This window comes from Stegostoma tigrinum, chromosome X (assembly GCF_030684315.1).
Source record: "Stegostoma tigrinum isolate sSteTig4 chromosome X, sSteTig4.hap1, whole genome shotgun sequence".
Lineage (NCBI taxonomy): Eukaryota > Metazoa > Chordata > Chondrichthyes > Orectolobiformes > Stegostomatidae > Stegostoma > Stegostoma tigrinum.
Window position 1 is genome coordinate 2,617,600 of NC_081404.1, and position 22,747 is coordinate 2,640,346.

Sequence of the window (22,747 nt, forward strand, 5' to 3'; positions counted from 1 at the left end):
TCAGTTTTGAGATCAGTCTGAAGGGGATAATGGTGTTGAAGGTGGAGTGAGCTCCCAGAACGTAGGTGGACGCTGTGGAACTTAATCCCAACACAATTTGCTGCCCAAACCAAGTGGAGGCAAAAACAACCCAACAATATAAACGCCAAGCTTTGATGATTAAGAATAAAAGAAAATTTTGTGCTTTTTATAGCTCCTTCAACAACCTCTAGGATTGATAATGAAATGGCTGAGCATGATATAGATTTGTTTGGTCATTTTTAAAATGTTTGGATTTATGCAAAGCCTGTAGTCATTTTTCACCACAAGAAATATTGCTGGCACCATGCCAATGCATGATGATAGATAGTTCAAATTGTGAATGCAAAGTCTTAAATGACTTGGAAGAAAACAACATTTATTTCTATTACCTGTCATTTAAAGAGCTGCTTAACAACACTAGCATTTCATTCTGCAGTTATGAGCAAGATGCTGGATGCCAAAAGTGGAGCAGGCGCATGCAATCTTTCATGTTGTGCACTATCATGTGCCAAATTTTGTACTGTTGCCATTCTTAATCATTAACTTCAAAAACATGTGTTTTAAAAAAATAATCATGGAGAAACTCAACCACCATGGCAATATCTGTAGAGAAAAACAGTTAACCTTTTGAGTCAACACTCTGCATGTCCAGAAAGCTCCAGATTTCTACTGTGAAGGGTTTCCTGAAATCGCATCTGAATGGTTTGGCTTGAATTCAATAAAATAAAAAAATAGTCTCCATTTATCCTATAAGAGCCACTAATGACCAACATCTCAATTATCTAATTGCTTCAAAAAATTATTGAAGGACATAGATGCCTAGTCTACACCATCTATCCCTTTAATTCTTGAAAACATGCAATGCAACATCCTCTTTTGAAATAAAGGTCAACATTCCATCAACTACTTTTGTACTTAAAAAGTCGTGTTTTTAACCCTCTAAATCTCTCTCCACTTCCAGTTCCTCCCTTTGAGCAACTAGGTCCAGACTAAGTAGCCTCCGTCTTATATTGAATCCAGGATTTCACCTACTCAATTTAAGACATGCCTTTGCAACTTACTGTTCCTATCTATCCTATAGATTCTGCCACTCAAGTGTCATCAGCAAACTCAAAAAAGGCTCCCTACTCTTTCTTCCAAGTTACATCTGAATATATTTTAAAAAAGTCTAAGCCCCAGTATAGATTTGTAGGGTACAGCACTTAAGTCACACCCTGTTAACTTGAAAATCTGAAGAAGGGTCTAGGCCCGAAACATCAGCCTTCCTGCTCCTCTGATGCTGCTTGGCCTGCTGTGTTCATCCAGCTCTACACCTTGTTATCCCTATTCCAACTTCCTGGTCAGTTCACCATCCAAATTGAAGAGTTAACCTCCAACTCCACTGCCTAATTGAATTCGTGTACAAAGCACTAGTCAAATGCCTCTGGAAGTTCACAGTTGAAATCTTAGAGGATTTATCAAACATGTTTGTTAGACAAGACTTGCCTGTTGGAAAATGCATACTGGCTCTCTGATCAGCTCACATTTGTCCAAATGCTAAGCTTAGACGGCTTCATTTCAGTATTAATCAAAAGCTCATGCCAAAGGATTTAAAAAGTAAATTCAATCCAGTGTTGGGTTTAAAAAAAGAACTTTCACCCATTAAGTGCTTGATTCAGGCAAAAAAAGGTTAAACACTACATAAACAGGATACCGGTGTTTTTATTAAACATTATTCAATCACAGTGTCGCCCAAATATTTCAAGAATTGGAGGAAGTAGGTATCAACTTGGTCTAAGTATGGCAAACTGCTGCATTATTCACAAAGCTCTTTCAGATTTTTTGAATTACAAAGCAGTTAGCACAAAAAAGAAAGCATTGAGACAAACATATACACAAAACTTCAATAAAATGACAGATTAGCTACCAGAGACATATCTGACAGCCACAATATCTGATCAATAAAGGGTGGATAATGTTGGCTCTGCTCATCCCAGCAGCACATTGCCATCACAAAGATTTGTGACCAGGTAATCCAGGTCACTAGTTTAGAAATGTAATACCAAAGGAAGCAATTATTGGTGGCGTCTGGCTTTGTAACTTGGCAGAACATTACCATCAGGAAAGATATACTTCACTGGAAGCTAGTGATGGCATCTAAAGACTGGAGCTGTTGGCTTTATCTGAAGTCGGACTGTCCAGGGTTCCACCACGATACTGATGTGTAGCAATCGTGGTGATCTGTCACCAGGTTGCTCAGATGCCTGACTGATTTTATTTTCAACTATCTACTTTCAACTTAAAGATAAATTCCATTTTGGGGCAAAAATATTACATTCATTGCTCACTTTTCACAGTAATGAACACTCCTTATCTCTAATTCTGCGTAGGCCAAGGAGAATGAATGCCTGCCTACCTGCCTCAGTGTTTTGATTAGGTTCGTTACCAAGATACACATTCAAATGCTTAGAGCACTACTCATACACACCAGTTCCACCACAAAAAGACAACTGCAGCAGACAAACAAAATTCCACTTTAGCTGATCAATAAAAATGCAAATTTCTGACGGTTCGTCTGCAGGTTCATTTATTATCTATTGTGATCAGCGATCACAAATGCGCCATTACACATGGCAAAGTGCAAATTGACTGGTTCATGTGCTAACACCCGAAGATGTACTTGATTTATACTGAGCCACGTATCCCTAGAAGTCCATATCATCAGAATCTGTGCTGCTTGATGACTGTGCTTCTTCTTGGCTTTCCCCCCACACAAAACGGTAGTTATCCTCCAGCTGCTGCTGTCTCTGCTGTTCTTTGTAAACCTCTTCAGTACCGCCAGTCTGAAAAAAATAATAAATTTTAGATTTTCAACTATACACAGCCAAGGGATTTCCATTTGTCAGTGGACGAAAGCCTGAGCTACTGAATTTCAAAAGGCAGAAAAAGGTAACAATTCCTCTCCATGCCTATACCTTTTCACAGCACTGACTTTCTTCATCAACCCTGAAAGAACTGGGGACGCTAGAAATCAAAAAAACAGAAATTGCTGGAAAAGCCCAGCAGATCTGTCAGCATCTGTGCAGAGAAATCAGTTACCGTTTCGGGTCCAGTGACCCTTCCTCAGAACTGATGGTAACTTGGAAAATGAGATAACAAGGTGTAGAGCTGGATGAACACAGCAGGCCAAGCAGCAGAGGAGGAGGAAGGTTGACATTTTGGGTCTGGACCCTTCAGATTTTCTGACCACATGATCACAAGGCCTGACGTGTGGGGCTTGGGGTAAGGACACAGGAGAAGTTGCCTCAAAACCTAACATTGTTTTGCACAGTATTGAAGTCCACAGGCCAGCAGGGTGCCCCAAGTGGAAAATGAGGTGCTGTTTTTCCAGCATGCATTGAGTTTCGCTGGAACACTGTAGGAAGCCAAAGAACAGGGTGGTGTGTTAAAGTGGCAGGCATCTGGAAGTTCAGTCATTTTTGCTGGCAGCATGTAATGTTCTATGAAGTGATCACCCAGTCTACACTTCATTTCCCCACTGGAGCAGAGACCACATGGTAAGCAGCAAATGCAGTAGACCAGATTCAGGTAAGTGCAGGTAAAGTGCTGCTTCACCTGGTAGGTATGTCTGGGCCTTTGGCTACAGAGAAGGGAGGATGCAAATAATTGAAAGGGAAGGTGTGTGCGTGCTTGAGGGAGGAGTGGACCAGGATATCCTGGAGGGAATAGTCCTTGTGTAAGGTGCCAACTTGATACCAAGTTCAACAAGGGGTCCACCAAAATGCCCATCATCTTCCTCAAACAAGGACTCTCAGCACCATAGGTTGGACCTGGCTGAGGGCCTTGAAGCTATCTCCTACACTTCAGCCCTCACCCCCCTCTTCCTTCCCACAACAGCAATAGGATCCCCCTTTCTCCTCACCTACCATACCACCAGCATCCACATCCAGGGAATCATTAGCTACTATTCCCACCACTTCCAGGCACATTCTCCTCCTCTTCCTCAATAGCCTTCCATAAGGACCATTCTCCCTGTGACATCAGACGCAAAATGTGAACTGATTTCTCCCCACAGATACTGCCAGACCTGCAGAGATTTTCCAGCAACTTGCTTTTGTTTGTCTTTCTTCACTTCCCTTCAAATGCTTTCAGCCAGACTGCTGTTACTGTTGCTGTGTTGTGGAATTTGCTTATGAAACTTCCTCCCTGGACAGGTGCCCTAGACAGCTTTACAGTGACATTCAAACTGGCACTAAATGAGTCTGCCAATATCACATGTCTTGGGTGGGGAGGAATAGTTTAGCCAAAAACATCCGATAACGTCAAGAGGCTTCGCAGTGTCCTTGTTTTTCAAGGACCGCAACTTCCCCTCCACAGCCCTCAACTGTGTCTCCCGCATTTCCTGCAACTCATCCCTCACACCCCCCCTCCCCTCAATAACAACCAAAAAAAGAGAATCCCCCTCATCCTCACGTACCACCCCACCAACCTCCGGATACAATGCATCATCCTCTGGCACTTCTGCCATGCAATCTGACCCCAGAGACATTTTTCCCTCCTCACCCTTGTCTGCTTTCCGGAGGGACCACTCTCTCCATGACTCCCTTGTCCGCTCCACATTCTCCTCCAACCCCACCACACCCAGCGCTTTTCCCTGCAACTGCAGGAAGTGCTAGACTTGCCCCCACACCACCTCTCACCCCCATCCCAGGCCCCATGAAGACTTTCCACATCAAGACGTTCACCTGCACATCTGCTAATGTGGTAACTGCATCTGCTGTACCCGCCTCTACATCGAGGAAACCAAGCGGAGGCTTGGGGACTGCTTTGCAGAACACCTACACTCGGAACAGCACCTCCCAGTCGCAAACCATTTTAACTCCCCCTCCCATTCCTTAGACATGTCCATCCTGGGCGTCCTGCAGTGCCACAATGACGCCACCCGAAGGTTGCAGGAACAGCAACTCATTCTGCTTGGGAACCCTGCAGCCCAACGGTATCAATGCGGACTTCACAAGCTTCAAGATCTCCCCTCCCCCTACCGCATCCCAAAACCAGCCCAGCTCATGCCTGCCTCCCTAACCTGTCCTTTGTTTCACCTACACACAGCACCACCACCCCCCAACCAAACTCTTACCTACCAGCCTCATCTCACCCCTTTGAACTGTCCGTCCTCCCTACACTGACCTACCCCCACCCAACTACACTCACCTTTACTGGCTCCGCCCTCACCTCTTTGACCGGTCTGTCTCCTCTCCACCTATCTTCTCCTTTATCCATCTTCTATCCAGCTCCCCCCCCCCTCCCTATTTCTTTCAGAACCTCCTTCCCCTCCCCCATTTCTGAAGGGTCTAGACCTGAAACGTCAGTTTTCCTGCTCCTCTGATGCTGCTTGACCTGCTGTGTTCATCCAGCTCAACACTTTGTTATCTCCGTAGCAGTTTTGGATTTTTAAAAAAGTTTTCCTGTATTATATCCGAAGTACCAGTTTGAACTTGTTCAATTTGGATACAAGCCAAAAACATACTGTCAGTTGAATTTTACAAACTGTAACCAATAACAGATTGCAAGAGTGCTTTTGTGAAATTTTCAGATGACCCGCACCAGAGTATGTTCAGAAAATGGTGGATGCAAGACATGAGAGAAGAGAAAATAGCATGCAAAATGCCAGTGCTTTTCTGATAAACTGCCCACTGAGACCCTCTGTGGGGTCAGGGTCCCAACAAATTCTCGCTTGTGATATGAACTGAGAAGGTACGTGGAGATTACTGTTCTGAACACTCCAGAGGAAAAAAATCATAATCTTACTCACTGCATTTTTTTCAAAAAATTCATTCATTCATTCCTGGATGTGCATTAGTATTTAGTTGCAGACTTCTAATGCCAAGGCATACAAGGCTAGAGGCCAAGTGCTGGGAAATAGGATTAGAATATTAGGTACTTGTTTTGAGCCAGTGCAGGCTATGGGCTGAAGGGCTTTTTCCTGTGTTGTCAACCTCTCATGGCTGTGGGCATCACTTGCTAGCGTAGCATTTTTGTTCCAAGGTGCCCCCTGTAGCAGTTGATTCAACTGAACAGCTTGCTTGGCCATTTCAGAGGGCAGTTATGAGTCAATCAGCCATAATGCTGTCAATCTGAAGTTGCATGTAGGCCAGACCAGCCAAGGACGGCAGATTGCCTTTCTCAAAGACATTAGGAAACCAGACAGGATTTGTTTTAAACAACAACAATCTATGACAGTTTCTCAGTCATCACTTTCACTTCCAGGGTTGTTATAATTCAAATTCCACCATTTGTGGTGGGATTTGAACTCAACCCCAGAACATTACGTGGGTCTCTGTATTACCTGTCCAGCAACAATACCACGTCATTGCTTATGTTACTAGAGCAGAGGCATAAACATTTGTACCAGTAAGTTGATGAGAAGCTCTCTGAAGGATTTAGTATCTTCTTCTGACAGCCAGTGCATATCATCATCGTCGCCAAGTGATCCAGTTGTTACAATCTTCACTTCAATTTTACCTGAGAAATAAAAACATCTGGTGTTTATTCAGTGAATTATCATCAAATCCTGTAAGTGTTAATCTGCAGAAACAGCAATTTCTTTTGTACAAATGACTTTTTGAACCTAATTGTTACATTGTCATAGGTAAAAGATCAAAAAAACAGATCTGCATCCTGTTCATTACAATTCTTTACACTTTAGTATTTCAAGCTGCAAAGTGATTTCTTGTCATGCCCTCATCATTCAATCCCTTACCTAACCCCTCTGTTGCTATTTAAACTTGACCGTGGTCACTTATTCAGACTGCACGAAACGTCAATCATTTACAGCATTTTGTCACTACTGGAAGACCACTCATCTCCTAAATTCGAGAGAGATGGGGCAGAGGAACCCATCACTAAATACCTCAGATTCCTTAAATCCAGCAAGTAGGCGCATACTCCCAGGACTTCATCCAAACTTCTCAAAGGCCATACCCAAAACAGAACTCTACTTCCATCAGGAGGAAAGCTCTATATCCCATAATTGAACTAACATGCTAGTTAAGTTAATAAATGGGCATCCTAAATGACTCCAACCCTTTACATTTGAAATCTGTGAAAGTCTGGTTTAAATGAGCTCTGACAATAATTTGGCATAACATGTTACAAAATTTTAAGTCAGCATAAACAAAAACAAAGACAAAAATCCACACAATTGGTGAACAGAGAAACAGTAGTCTTGTAAGGAATTACTTATCTACATGCCCATTTCATTGTCAACTGGAACATCAGACAGAAGCAAACTGCCTCAAGTATATGGGGAGAGGTCAGGTGCAGGAGCACATTTGCTTGGGTGTTGACCAGCCATCAGGGGCTTGGTTTATGCAAAGGGTTTTAAAAAAAGTGTTCAATAGTAGGTTGCTGGCAAATCCAAATTTCAGGACAACATGTTTTAAAGAAAATCAAGTGCCCCTTCCCACAGAGAAACAGTTCCTCAAGCACATGGATTAATTGAGGATGGACATACTTAAACTATTGCAAAACTGAAAGCACCAAGATTACAGCACTTTAAAACATCAACTTCAGATTGTCATATACTACTGCAAGTGTTTTCATAGGGATGTGGGCATCACTGACTAGGTTGGCATTTATTGCCCATCCCTAATTGCCCTGGAGAAGATGGCAGTGAGCTGCAGGTCCACATGTTGTGGGCACATCCAGAAACAGTGAAGGAACAGTGATAAATTTTCAAGTTAGATGCCAAGTGGCTGGGAGGGAAACCTGCAGGTGTTGGCATTCCTATGTACCTGCTACCTTCTGGATGAAAGTCGTCATGGGTTTCAAAGGCATTGTCTAAGAAGCCTTGGTGAATTTCACAGTGCTGTTACTTAGTTGAAGGTGATGAGAATAGGGTATCAATCAAGATGGTGTCAAGTTTTAAAGTGTTGGCGAAGCTGCACCCATTCAGGGCAAGTGACGAATGTGATGGAATACTCCCAACTTACACCTTACATATGGTGGACAGGCTTGGGGAGTCAGGAGGGGAGCTATTTTAAGTATTCCTATCCACTATTTGTGGCTAGTCCAGTTGTTACTGATCAACAGTAATCCTCAGGATGCTGATAACAGGGAATCCAATGATAGCAACGTCATTGAATAAGATAGGACAATGCTCATATTCTTTGTTGGCGATGATCATTACTTGGTACTTAAGTGGCAATAAATATTTGTGCCAAATATCAGCCTAATCTGAATGCGGCCCAAGTCATGCTGCACATGGAGATGGACTGCTTCGGTATCTGATGAGTCGCAAATAGCACGGCATCCCTAATTCTGAATTCATGGTCAAAGGTCATTGATGAAACAGCTGATGGTGGTTGGGCCAAGGACATTACCCTGAGGAACTCCTGCAGCAATGTCCTGGAGCTGAGGTGACTGACCTCTGACAACCACAACCATCTTCCTTTGTGCCAGGTATGACTCCAACCAGAAGACAATTCCTCCCCTCTCTATCCCCACTGACTCGTTTTGCTAGGGCTCCTTAATGCCACTGTCAAATTCAGCTCTAATGTCAAGGGCAGTCACACTCTTCTCACAATGTAAAGAATTCTAAGCTTATAATAATTAAAATCTTGCCTATAATAATTGAACCTTGGACTTGAGCAATTGAAGTCTCCTCATGGTTATCATCTGATTATTTGACTTAATGACCAATTAGATCAAACCAGTAAAGTCTGGCTAAATGCTTAGAATCAAACTAAAAAACATTTCATATAGCAGCCAGTCAGCCCCAAGATGATATTTTGAACCCTTGCGTACTGTGGTCCAATACATACGGAAATGGCTCAAATACATGTGCACAAAAATGACAAGATGCTCAATCAGCAGCACGATAACAAAGTGTGAAGCTGGATGAACACAGCAGGCCAAGCAGCATCTCAGGAGCAACACTGTTAGGTCACAATACAGTGCAGTTTAAATAAAAACATTATGCCCATTTTGCACCTTCTGCTAATCAAGACGAAGGTGGTGATCAATGCTGGGAATAGAAGAGTCTTACACTTCTGGCACCCATTGCTGACGTTAAAACACAGGAAGAGGTAGATACTGGTGAAAAAGCCAGTATTACTTTATCAGCATTTAAGCACAACAACATACATCCTTCCACAGAATGCGCATTATTTATTTTCCCACATCAAGCTCTAAATTAATGTGTTATAGGGTTTACGGTCTTTGCATCACAAAGCTGTCAAACTCATGGCTCGTTATGTGGCAGAAATTCATGGCATCACTTCCAGCTGAAATGCAAATTCAAGTTGGGGGTTGGGGGCGGAGGGAGAAAGCAGTGCGATGTGACACCCAAGCATTACTGTAGAACCATTTATTTTTCAGACCACTGAGGTGGAATGTCAGAAGCCCTTCATTGTCTTAAAAATAAGACAACTCTTGGTTCCCACTGGCAGGCGAGGGAATGCAGGAAGGCTTACTGTTGCAGTATAAATAGTCTCCAAACTACCTTCTGCTTTCAATCCTGCTTTCTCCAGCTGCTCTTTCACCACATTCTGAATCTGCCTGAGCTGGGGATCTGTGCCACTCATTTCACGCACTTTCATTTCTTTATGGAGTGGGCTGCCTGGGTTGATTTTTGTGACTCGAACCTTAACGTGCCCCTCAGTCTCTTCATCAGTTTCTGAAATGCAGCAAGAGGTCAGTCGCAAAGGTACAAGGATATTCCAGTTTCTTTAAAAATAACAGTACATAAAGCGAGTTGAGAAGATTTGTAGCTCAGGTTGAGGTTCCGGATGAGAGTTTGCTCGCTGAGCTGGAAGGTTCGTTTTCAGACATTTCGTCACCATTCTAGGTAACATCATCAGTGAGCCTCCGGTGAAGCGCTGGTGTTATGTCCCGCTTTATTTATTTGTTTAGGTTTCCTTGGGTTGGTGATGTCATTTCCTGTTTTTTCTCAGGGGTTGGTAGATTGGCTCCAAATCAATGTGTTTGTTGATGGAATTCCGGTTGGAATGCCATGCTTCTAGGAATTCTCATGGGTGTCTGTTTGGCTTGTCCTAGGATGGATGTGTTGTCCTTCCTCATCTGTATGTAAGGATAATAGTGACAGTAGGGCATGTCGTTTTGTAGCTAGTTGATGTTCATGTAGCCTGGTGGCTAGCTTTCTGCCTGTTTGTCCACTGTAGTGTTTGTCACAGTTCTTGCAAGGTATTTTGTAAACGAACATCATTTACAAAATACCTTGCAAGAACTGTGACAAACACTACAGTGGACAAACAGGCAGAAAGCTAGCCACCAGGATACATGATCATCAACTAGCTACAAAACGACATGACCCACTGTCACTAGTATCCTTACATACAGATGAGGAAGGACAACACATCCATCCTAGGACAAGCCAAACAGACACGCACGAGAATTCCTAGAAGCATGGCATTCCAACCGGAACTCCATCAACAAACACATTGATTTGGAGCCAATCTACCAACCCCTGAGAAAAAACAGGAAGTGACATCACCATCCCAAGGAAACCTAAACACAAATAAAGCGGGACATAACACCAGCACTTCATCGGAGGCTGACTGATGTTACCTAGAATGGTGACGAAACGTCTGAAAACGAACCCTCCAGCTCAGCGAGCAAACTCACATCTAGAACAGTGCATAAATCCTAGCATTTTGTAACATTGAGATTGCAGTTTCCACAAAACACCTACATCCCCACACTTGGATAGCTGTTAACAGTTTAAGGAAATGAACAAGTAGGTCTAACAAACCATCTGGCCACAGAACTCAATGCAAAACATCTTCAACGTCCATTTAAAAAAAAACTCAAGTTTAAATTGGTTGTGCTCTTGCCTGAAACCACCAGCTACAGCCCCTACATACCATGCTTCAATCAGCTTCAGAGGAGGCTTTGAAAAGCACTTTGATTGGTGGATTGAATTCAAACACTTCTGGAGTGGACTAGTGCCTTGAGAGTAGAATTAATGACTTGAAAAGGAAAAAGGAAGTTCCAAACAGGCTGAAGGTGCTCAGAACAAGTTAAAGAAACAGATAGATGGCCCAAAGACATGAGACAAGAGATTCTTTGAGGAATTCATAACAAGTGAGCTACTGTTCCAGTTGGCTGAAAATAGGCAAAAAAGGTAATTCATGAACCTATTAACACAACATGCAAAAGTTTCTTTTAGAGTGGGCTGCATCATGTAAAATAATGAAATTTCTCACTGGTACCAAGCTGAACCTTGAATAATCCAAAAGTATGACGCTAAAGGCCTTGCTCAACAAATCTCTAACCACAAAGGGAATTGCAGAAAATTCTACTACTGGGTGTGGTTAGACTTGCAAAAAAACCTCAGCTAGCTCAAAGCTGTGAAGATTCAATGAGAACGACAAAGTGCAGGCACTTGAATAAGTCATGTCAATGTGAGAAACAGAGAATGGGTTGCTCCAGGGTTCAGCACTGGGGCCATTGATATTGCAAATTTAAATCGACTACTTCGATTTATAAATCTAACTAAAAATTGGTCAAGCTTTCAGATGAAGCTAAGTTAGGAGGGAGGTACAGTTAGTCATGACAGAAATTTAGGCAACACAATGCACAAAATAAACAAATACAGAGGCAGATGAAATTAATGCAGATATTGAAAGAATGCAAAAAAGTAGGGTTCTTAGTCAACTCAAAGCTCAACATTTCCAAAATTGACTGAACAGCAAATAAAGCAAACAGAATACTGAAGTATATAGTAAACACGATAGAATACAAGTCAGGGAAAGTCATGTCAGATCTCACACTGCCTTGGTCAATCCAAGCATCACCAAGACATTGAAGATATACACGTTCTCAGGGAAAGCTGCAGCAAAAGAGCAATGAGTCTTGTTCCTTAAATCAGAGGTTGGAATTATCGAGAAAGGTTTGTAAAGACAGACTTTTCACCTTTCAAAAAGTCAAATACCAATAAGGGATTGCAAAGTAGTGTTAAAAAAAGATTAAAAGTACTGTCACCACTGTCCAAGTAAAAAAGGAGGAAATTTTAAACTAACGTCAGAATATCCTTCAAAACTGTATGAGATGCAATGCTAGACAAGTTATGAGACAAAAACCCTGGAATAAAAAAAATGAAAGAGGAAGAGATAAGGCAGAATCATAGAAACTTAAGGCAGAGGGGTTATGTTATGGCTGTACCAGAGTCCATTATAATCCTGCAGCCTCATCACCAAGTACCTGTTAACTCTTTTCAACTCCTTTATGGAGTCAGTTTCTACCAATTTTCATACTGTGCTCCCTCCTTTCCCTCTCTCCCCACCTTCTCTCTTCCCCTCCACAACACCCCCACCACCTCACTCCTCCCAGTAGAATGATCCAAAGTCTGACAATTCAGTGAAGTTTTGATCTCCCTTCTACATCTTACAAATTAGTACAAATAAATATCTGGCTGTTTACCAAATTGCCAGTAGAATTTTTTTTAAATCTACTCTATTCAAAATCTTTATTCTACTCATCAAAAACCCCATATCTATCTTGAAAGCAAAAAACCTGACATCTTAACCTTGTGCTTCAAAAAGGACAATCCTGACATTTCCAACTTCCTCACAATAACCAAGGTGTCTCACCCCAACATCCTGGTAAGCTGCCTCTGTATCATAAGGCATCTTTCCTGAGCGTTATAGGTTAAAATTAGCCAGAATACTGAGGCCGAACCAATGATTTATGAAATTGTTTTTATATTACGCATCTCTATTTATAAACCTAATCAATCTGCATTTTATAGAGCTACCTCATCAACTAGTCCTACCACCTTGAAGTATCTGCATACTGGATCAAAATGCATCAGTTCATCTATATTTTATAGCATACAGTCTTTCAACATTAACATATCTTCCCAAACATCATCATATTAAACCCGCATATGCTATGCTTGTGCCCACTGGACGATGGTTTTGAAAGGATTGCCCTCAAGTGTTGAAGTTTCCTCAGCATCTAGTATTTGTGCATCTTCATTTTATAGATCAGCAAACTTCAAAATGCTGCTTAACACACTGACACTAAGTATACGTCCACTATTACCCCACCCACAATTCCCCTCTTCTTTCATCCATCCTCTCTATGCAATGCAAAAACAGAAATAATTTAATAATTTTGTAACTTAACAATGCTCTCTGCCTGTAAGTAAAGGGAAAAGAAAAATAAATCCCACAACAATCATGGAAGTGAACTAAATAAATGTACTGTACCTTCTGTCTGTTTTGAAGCATGACTGGGACTTCCTTTCGCTGTGTCGCTATCCTCTTCACCATGTGCCTCTTCCTTTTCTTCAAGTTTGTCTATGAGTTTATTTAGGGTAGTGGCCAAGGTCTTGGAGGCTTGATTGCGATCAAATTCCCCTTTCAGACCCTCTGCTTCAAGTTCATCTTGTGCCTGAAAAAATATCATGTTTAATTACATCAGAGTATAATATGAAATGTGCTACCCTCACTCCAAGGTTACACCATGCAAAGTAATGATTACATAGAATATGCTTCAATTATGTTGAGATGTTGTTTCCTCATCATTTAAAGAAAGATTAAGATCACATTAAGCACTGGGTAATTCTTTGTTGCATGCTGCAAGAGAAACTAGTGATGCTGTTCATCTTCAAATCACAGATCAAATTCCATTTAGGCACAGTACCTTTATGTTTTCAAAGTCCCTATTCAGATTACTTTACCCTCATGTAGTGTGGCCATGAAGCAAGAATATATGCAAAATGTTGTGGGACATGTAAATCTTACTCATACTACTCTCACATACAAGGGTGATTAATATCTAGGAAGTGGCAAAAAGAACCGTCAAGGGTTTCTTGTCGATACAAGAGCAGAGACAGCAGTAGAACCATCAAAAATTTAACAAGCTTTCCTCCCTCTGATTTTGACTAAAGTTTGTTGCAATCCACCTGATTACATCTAACAAGCCATTTATTTAGTTTTCCACCCAGGTCATTCCAGGGAAAGCTGAATCATAAATTTTCCTTATTTAAAATTTCATTTAATGTGTTAATTGCAAATCAGTGGCCAAGCTCAAAAAATATAATGTTTTTTCTATCCCAGTGTTCTCCGTGAACTTGCAAGAACCACAGAGTCAGGTCATTTTTGAAAATGCAAAATAGCATCTTGCAATGAAACAATCAGTGCAGGAAATGGATCATGCTGCAGCTACAATACACAGATCTACTCACGTTTATTTCAAGCACGCATTCGTGCATGTCACAGAATCACAGGTAATGGTACAGAAGGATGCCTTTGACCCATCACACTGCCACCAGCTCACTAAATGGGCATCATTAACTAGTGCCAAGTCACTCCTCCTTCCCCCACCCAAAGTATCATTCTAACACCAGCAACAAGTTGGAAAAAAATGGTTTGTTTCAGCCCTGTCTCATCAGCAACATTTACAGATTTTAACTTGTACGAAACTGCTGGGAATTCAAAATGAGTATTACTCACCTCATCAATTAGATTTTCAAATTCTTTTTCCATTTCTTCTTTCACTTCTCTTTTAATTTCAGACATCTTTGATTTTGGTAGAGACACATCTTCAAGTTCCTTTTCAAAGTTTTTAATGAGCTCATTTTCTTCACTATCAATCATCTCCTCTTGTTTTGCTGATAAGTCCTGGTCAGTGGGTTTTTCAGGATACCCTGCAGAAGTATCCATAGTTGGATCCTTCTCATCACCTTTCCGCTTTCATTAATCAAAAAAGAGGAGAAAAGTTTTAAGTGCGACATATGCACAATTGGAAACACACTTGACTATCTGTAACATACACAAGAATTTCTCCACAAGTGAGAGTACATTGTCACTTCCAATCTAATCTGGTCAATGGAATGATGCTCCAAATTGGATGTGAACAGGTTGTACAGTTTAAAAAGAACAGGCACAGAACTTATTGCATTCTGCAACAATTCAATCAAATTTTTCACATTTAATACTATGTCTACAAGTTTCAAAAAAATCTATTCAAATTCCTGAGATTTAAAAAAATGACACTGATGGTCTGGAATTTCTGACCACGTCTCAACAATGGGATTGATGCAATACATGACAACAATGCCACTATGGAGTTACATTTGGCAATAAACACATTGTTAGAACAACGGCACAGCAAGGTTAGTATAAATTAAGATTCAGGCAGGAGTGGGGGGTTTGCAAAGGGGTCAGATTGAAGTACAGATAATGGGGGCATGGGGTTCACTAATGCCTTTTAGGGAAGGAAAGTGTCTCCTTACCTCATCTGGCCTACACGTGACTCCAGGTCCACAACAATGTGGTTGACTTGTGACTGTCCTCTGGGCAATTAGGGATGGGCAATAAATGCTGGTCTAGCCAGCAACACCCTCATCCCATGAATGAATAAAGAAAAAAGACAGAACATGGATCTTAGAACCACCTTATAAGAGTGCCCAACTTCACTGGCCAGAGAAGAAATTTACAATGGAGTGAAATTGTGACATTAGGTGAACAGCTGATGTTTTCATAATTTTAAATTTTTGATCCTAATGTGCTATTTTAATGCAGATGTTCAGTTTCTTATAAAATGAACTGATAATTTTAAGAAATGTTTACGGTATTCCACTAACTAAGTTTCGTTTGGTGCTAACTTTCGGGCATTCACTTGAAATTTAATTCAAAAGTAAAATTGATGTTTTGCTCAGAATATATAATAAACACTTACACAAATTGCCAAACCTAAAACATTTCCTACAGGTCCCTTTGTTCTCCAAATTAACATGGTGCATTTATCCAAGTTTTGCAGTTACTGCAAAGGCAGATTAAGCAAGACTGTTCCCTAGCCCAAAAAAAGGGTGGAATAGTTAGTGTGGTTTTACCACCTTCCATAAAAATGGTGTGGATGAGGGAGAACAAGGTTGAATTTAACTAAGACTCAATCATGAAAAGCCAACATTCACAACAAAGGTTACTTCAAGCAGATTTGCAAGGATCTATCAAATGATAGCCTAGGAATTGCCACTTTTAATGGACCAGCAGATTTGTGGAAAGAAAACTGGAGAAATAAACCATTCCTTTAAGTGCTTTGTTATTGTAACTCCAGCTCAAGTGGCTCCACAACGCTAGTTTTGAAATTCTTTTCACCTCATGATACAGAACTATCATTCCCAACTGAAATAGAATCTTCCCATGAAGTTATCCTGCTTTCTCTTTCTTCATTTTGATTTCTCCAAATTTGAGTTGCAATGAGGTAAGTGCATTAATAAAAGGGGATATGCTGAATAAATTAAACACGCTCAAAAGAGGATAAAGGCCTTGGTCTGGATTGGTTGCATCTACATGCTTTATAAAGAATCTCAGGAAGGAGTTCAGAGGTATTACAACTTATATTCAATAACTTGCTAGGAAAGGGTGTAGTCTCAGGTTGCCTGACAGATAGCTAATTTAACTGCTGCATGTAAAGAGACAGTATGGTGGATTTCAAGACGAGAGCACATATTTTTAAGGTGAGAGGAGAAAGATTTGAAACAGACATGAAGGGCACTTTTTTTTTTAAATTGTATAAAAGCAGTGGTTTGTGTGGAATGAAGTTCCAGAGGAACTGGTGGATGTGGATACAGTTGCAATGTTTAGAAGACACCTAGGTAAGTACATAAATTTGAAACATTTGGCGGGATAAGGACAAAGCACAAGCAGATGGGACTAGTTTAGTTTGGGATTGTGGTCAGCATGAAATGGTTGGACCAAGGGTCTATTTCTATTCTCTACAGCTCCATAATATGTCCAGGAAATTTTAGACTAGTCAGCTTAACATCTGGGGTAGGAAACACAATGGAATCCTGACTTAAAAACAGAAAATCTAGAAATGAGGAATATAATAATGAATAGCCAGTATAAAATTTAAATTTTCACTTTTGTAATCGAGGAGCTAACAGAAAATGCAATAGCTGTGATGCAGATGATGTAATTTATCTGGATTTTCAAGAGGCCTTTCAAAAGATGACCCATAAACCACAAATGAATCAGGTGAACACAGAGCCAGGGGACTAGCTCGCTTCAAGGTAGCTATCAAAAAGTGGAGCAAACCACAAATTCACAGGCTGACAGAAGGTGGGAAGTAGTGCACCAAAAGGATCAGTGCTGGCAGCACTCATTCTCAAATTGATATCAGTGATTTGAATTGTGGATCAAAAACATTTGTAAATCTGCAGATATTCAGAAGGATACATCTGTGCCATGAGGACTGCGACTAGTTACTGCACAATTTTAATGCATTTACAGAATGGACAAATAATTGACAAGAGGTATTCAAACCGGGTGAGTGAGTTGGTAGGAAGAACAAAAGTAATTTATTAGTTGAAAGGTGGAAGTCTAAATGGGATAGAGACACAAAGTGACCTCGAAACAGAAATGTACCAATTATTATAAGTTAAGAAGTTTAAGTCAGAAAAACAGCAAACCAAGAGCTAAGCTTTATTTCTAATAGGGGAGTTAAGTATTGACCTGTATTGAACCTTTGTGCCACAATTAAGAGTTCTGTGAACAGTGATTATATGATACAAAGGCTTGAGGAACTAGGGGGTGCAGAGAAGATTTACAAAGATGATACAGAAACATGCAAAACAACACATTAGGAAAGGAACAACAGGTTTGGTCTCTTCTTCCTTGGAAGAAAGCAAGCTGAGGGAATGACCTAACAAAAGATCTTTAGCATTAATGACAGATTTGGACACAGAGACATAGACAATGTTTCCTCTAGTGGCAAAGAGCACAAAGTAGAGGCCATGAAGAGTCACTAAGAAATCCAATAGGGAATTCAGGCATTTTTTTCATCCAAAGAATGGTGGGAATACAGTGCTTGATCCCACAGGGAATGGTTGAAGCAAACAATATACAATAGATGAATATCAGGAGAAGCTGTATAAAAACTGGAAGAACTGCAGATGCGGTATATCAGAAACAAAAACAAAGTTACCGGAAAAGCTCAGCAGGTCTGGCAGCATCTGAGAAGGAAAAAGACAGTTAGCGTTTCGGGTCCAGTGACCCTTCCTTAGAACAAGGGAGGGTCACCAGATCTGAAATGTTACCAACACAAATGAATAAACCACAAAAGCAGCCACTTTGCTTCAAGATCAACATCTGATGAGAATACCACTAGGATGTTCCATCAGTACCTTGGTAGTCTGGTCTTTTAATTCTTGAATCAGCTTTAGAAGATCCTCAGGGTGCCTTGTTATTCTGAACTGGACTTTCTGTTTGCCTGAATAAAAGGGGGTTGGGATGTATGGTAAAATAAGATCATTGTCATTTCAGAATTGAACTTGAAAACAACTAGGTAGTAGATTATATAACTCAAACATTGTTGTTTTGCTCGTTACCTATGCTCAAGGAAAATGGTTGAACAGAAATAACTCATTTCACATCAACAGAAGGACAACTGTGGGATGGGCTACTCTGTTCTTCCATTTTGAGGGGTTTTAACTCAGGATGATGTATATTTGCAATTTTTGTTTACCTTGATCACCCTGAAGGTTGTCATCCCCGGTTTTAACTGCATCGCTCAATTTAGTCTCAGCCTGAGAAACAAAGAAACATTGTTACTGTTACTCCCTTAAATTCAAGGGGGCAGTTCTACCAGTTTCCCATTTGGCCATCCTGACAAACATTCACATGAAACGGAGCTCAATCAGCAGCACTGCATCACTGTAAATTAAAGAAAAACATTGAGGTATTTTTTCAGGGCAAAAAAGGAAACTCAAACTCAAAAAGGTAAGTTGAGGGAAAAAATGAATAATAAAACTTTACAAGTAGTCAAAGCAGGGGCTTAAAATCTGACAGTTAAAAGTTACGTGCCAGCTCTATCTTTGACAATACAGCAGTTTGCTCAGGTAAAACATGTGGCATTGCAAATGCTCAGATAATAGATTTGAGGTAAAGAACCATTAAGACTGGGGTCTCAAGATAGATTCCCACTCTCTTTCAGTGCATATCAATTTCAGACCACACCTTGGAAGTGAAGCACATTTCTAATCTTGAAGCAGTATATGGAACAAAGCAAATGATACATGCCTAACCAAATGCACATGTAACATTTTAAACAGTGACAGTGTAAATTATGAACAAACAAGCAAAATTCTTGATAATTTCACAAAAACCAATCTGGATTTGAAGTGTTATTATTCATTGTTGGCATGACAGAGTCACTGAATACGTCAGCATTTATTGCCCATCCCTACTTCCCCTCAAATGTTGTGGCCTTCTTGAACTGCAGTTCACATACAGGGACATCCAGTCTTGTCAGGGAGGCCCAGGATTTTGACCCAGCGACAGTGGAAAAAGTGATACAGTTTGAATTGATTATTATATTTGAGTCTGGCACATACTAGCAAATGCATAGACAGGATCACTGTTGCATGCAGGGTTACATTGAAAACTGGGGCCCATGTGCATTGCATTATTTACTCCACATTGCATGACACGTGCCAACATGACAAGGGATACCAAAAATACATGCCTAAGTCCATGAGGGCTTGTCATGGCACATTAATTTAACAAAGCCTATATTCACTGCAGAAATGTGAAGTGATTATTCAACACTCCATTCATTCTTTGACTCAGTTCTCATCTGGCTGCTTATTCAGTTCTTTCTTACAACTTCCTTTAGGTGTTATGAAAGCCTGGATTAAATCTTTAAATTTTGTTCCAGATGCATTTGTTTAAACAAAATTAATAAACCAGGCTCAGGCAGTACAGCACAAAACAAGGTAAAGTAGTTTCACAATAAAGGGACAAGTTTGAATTTTAAAGAGCTCCTGTTCTTTAACGTAGGCATTCAAGCTTGTATCATTCTTTTCCCTATATTTCCAGATTCAATGATCTCAAATTTCAAGAATGGAATTTTGTCTGTTGGAATAGATCTTTACCCATTATAAACCACATTCAAAATGTAGCAGTCACCTCAAACCTCCACCTCGTTGACCACTAACATGGAGGCAGGGAACAATATTTGGAGGATTGTGCTGTTTGCTAAAATTATAATTGCTTATAAAAGCCCTCCGATTAGTAAAACACTAGATTTCAGGAGATTATATGCACAGGGCTAAGCTTCTTTACTTCTGATAGCTATGACTAGATTTGTACTTTACAAATCAGCACTTCACATGCAAAAATTGGAATCACTACTTAATACTGAGCCCACCATTGTCAGAGATTAAAGTGTTTATTAACAGAAATTATTACAGCATCCACTGCTCTCCCAACATGAAGGCTCATTACAATGTAGATTTTTTTTAAAATCCTACAATACCTCTTCTAGCCTCTCTTCTGAAAGGGGACCCTCGTCAGTCTCTGGTTTGCTGATTTTGTTCCAGAATTTCTCACCACTATCCTCATCTTCAGTCATCTGTGAATTTAAGGTTTCAATTCCTGGAATTCAAAGAAACCCCAGCTGTCAGTTAATAGTCACAGGCACCTTGTACACACAGTACATGATTGAAGTAAAGAAGGTGAACTCACTACGGGCCCATTCACAGGTGAAGGACTATTTTCTGTTGGAAAGGCAAAACACAAATTTTGTTGGGGAACACCACAGTTAGTTAGCACAAGGGATTGTAGATTTGAATCTGCCATGTAGCGAGGACAAGTCTCCTCTTACAAAATGACCTGGAGCAGTTCGAGCTCAAATCACAATGTGTAAAAAGTCAAAAGCAAAATCCTGCAGATGCCAGAAATTTTAGATGAAAACAGAAAATGACAAAGATACTCAGCAGATATGGCAGCATCTGTGGACAAAAACAGCTTTTCAGTTCAAGGATGTTCAGATATATCTTTCTGATTTGGCTATCCATTAGTCAGTGGCTCTACATAAATGTTTCCATTGGTCACTGATAATGTTAACCTGGTCCCAGCTAACCACATGACTTATTATACTGCATGGTTACCAGAACCAATTAATGTATTACTGACACGAGTCTTCAGTCTTCCAAATCCCCAAACCCACTCTGTCCACTCCGATAGGAGATATACAAAAGAATAGTAGATGGAGAGATGGCCAAAGAGACAGAACGTTAAAGTGTGAGAGACGAGGAGACACAGAAAGGAGTACCATTTTAGTAATTTTCAGCAGATGACTTTGCAGCATATGAGCTGAGCAATTTTAAAATTGAGATGCTGTACTCCCCCAGCAGCAATTTAACAGTCAGAGCAGCAGAGTGTAATCACTGGTCCAAGCTTCAAACACCCAACACTGGCGAGTCTAGTTTGTCATTCATGCAAACAAGACAGCAATAATATTAGTATGCAGCTTGTTAAAAAGGAGAGAAAGGGAAGAGACACTCAAGATGTTCGTTATGCTTAAGAGTGGTTGCCTGGTCTAGGCAGTTTGCATTTCAGGTTGTAACTGGAAAGGATGAGGAGATAGAAGGTCTTGCATTATTCTTCAGATTCTCCTTAGATATGGGGAAGGGTCAGGGGATCAAAGGAGACCGTAAATTTGATGTTATTACAAATCAGTGAATTACAGCGCAAGAAACTATTCAGCCCCAGTACATGCCAGCTCTGCAAAGCAATCCAGCCAATTTATTTATTTTTTCCTTGTGATCCTGCAAGTTAATTTCACAGTGTCTACCCAATATCCTTTTGGGATCATTCATTGTCTCTCCTTCTACCACCTTCACAGGCAGCAAGTTCTAAATCATTACCACTCATTGCACAAATGAAGTTCTTCCTTGCATACCCCATTACGACTTAAACCTGTGTCCCCTAGTTCTTGTGCCACTCGCTAATGGGAACAGTTCATTTTTAATCTATCTTATCTAAACCCATCATGTTCTTTATTTTTTCCCTCAACCTCCCTGGCCTCGAGGAGAACAATTCCAGCTTTGTCAGCATGACCTTGTAGCTAAACCTTCTCATTCTTGAAATCATTATAGCAAATCTCAGATCCTATCTGGTGTGCTGTTGCTAGAACTGGATCATCCTCCTAGCTAAGGCTTAGCCAAAGATTTAAGGGTGTGCACAACATCCCTGTTTTGTATTAAATACGATCATTGGGAAGGCTGGGATCCCATGCTAACTACTATTTCAAATTTCATGCTACCTTCAAATGATCAATGCACATGCACCCCCAAGTTCTTCCGTTCCCGCATACTTTAGAACTGTGCCAGTAAGTTTTTAATCTACTTCAGAATTGGTTGGCTGACAGGAGGCAGAGATTGGTTGTAGATGGTAAGTATTCTGCCTGGAGGTCAGTGCTGAGTGGTGTCCCACAGGGCTCTGTTCTTGGGCGTCTGCTCTTTGTAGTTTTTATAAATGACTTGGATGAGGAGGTTGAGGGGTGGGTTAGTATGTTTGCTGATGACAGAAAGGTTGGAGATGCCATTGATAGTATCGCAGGCTATTGCAGGCTTCAGGGAGACATTGACAGAATGCAGAGCTGGGCTGAGAAATGGCAGATGGAGTTCAACCTGGATAAATGTGAAGTGATGCATTTTGGAAGGTCGAACTTACATGCTGAATATAGGATTAAAGGCAGAATGCTCGAAAGTGTGGAGGAACAGCAGGATCTTGGTGTTCAAGTGCATAGATCCCTCAAAGTTGCCACCCAGGTGGATAAGGTTGTTAAGAAAGCATATGGTGTTTTGGCTTTCATTAACAGGGGGATCGAGTTTAAGAGCCGCGAGGTTATGCTGCAGCTCTACAAAACCCTGGTGAGACCACACTTGGAATATTGTGTCCAGTTCTGGTCGCCCTATTATAGGAAAGAT

General features: G+C 40.7%; 1 protein-coding gene across 2 annotated transcripts in view; it reads right to left on the reverse strand.

Moving 5' to 3' along the window:
* Positions 1-1,597: 1,597 nt before the first annotated feature.
* Positions 1,598-22,747, reverse strand: part of os9 (OS9 endoplasmic reticulum lectin) — a 50,927-nt gene continuing 29,777 nt past the window's right edge. The window contains exons 8-15 of one of the 2 annotated variants that reach the window (XM_048523573.2): positions 20,290-20,408; positions 18,499-18,559; positions 18,158-18,243; positions 14,481-14,717; positions 13,233-13,416; positions 9,503-9,676; positions 6,410-6,522; positions 1,603-2,843 (exon numbers count right to left, since the gene is read on the reverse strand). In XM_048523573.2, coding sequence (XP_048379530.1) covers positions 2,706-2,843; positions 6,410-6,522; positions 9,503-9,676; positions 13,233-13,416; positions 14,481-14,717; positions 18,158-18,243; positions 18,499-18,559; positions 20,290-20,408 — 1,112 coding nt within the window. In that variant the 3' untranslated portion in view covers positions 1,603-2,705. Of the gene's footprint in view, positions 2,844-6,409; positions 6,523-9,502; positions 9,677-13,232; positions 13,417-14,480; positions 14,718-18,157; positions 18,244-18,498; positions 18,560-20,289; positions 20,409-22,747 lie in introns of both variants that reach the window. The other variant, XM_048523574.2, reaches the window with a different exon arrangement.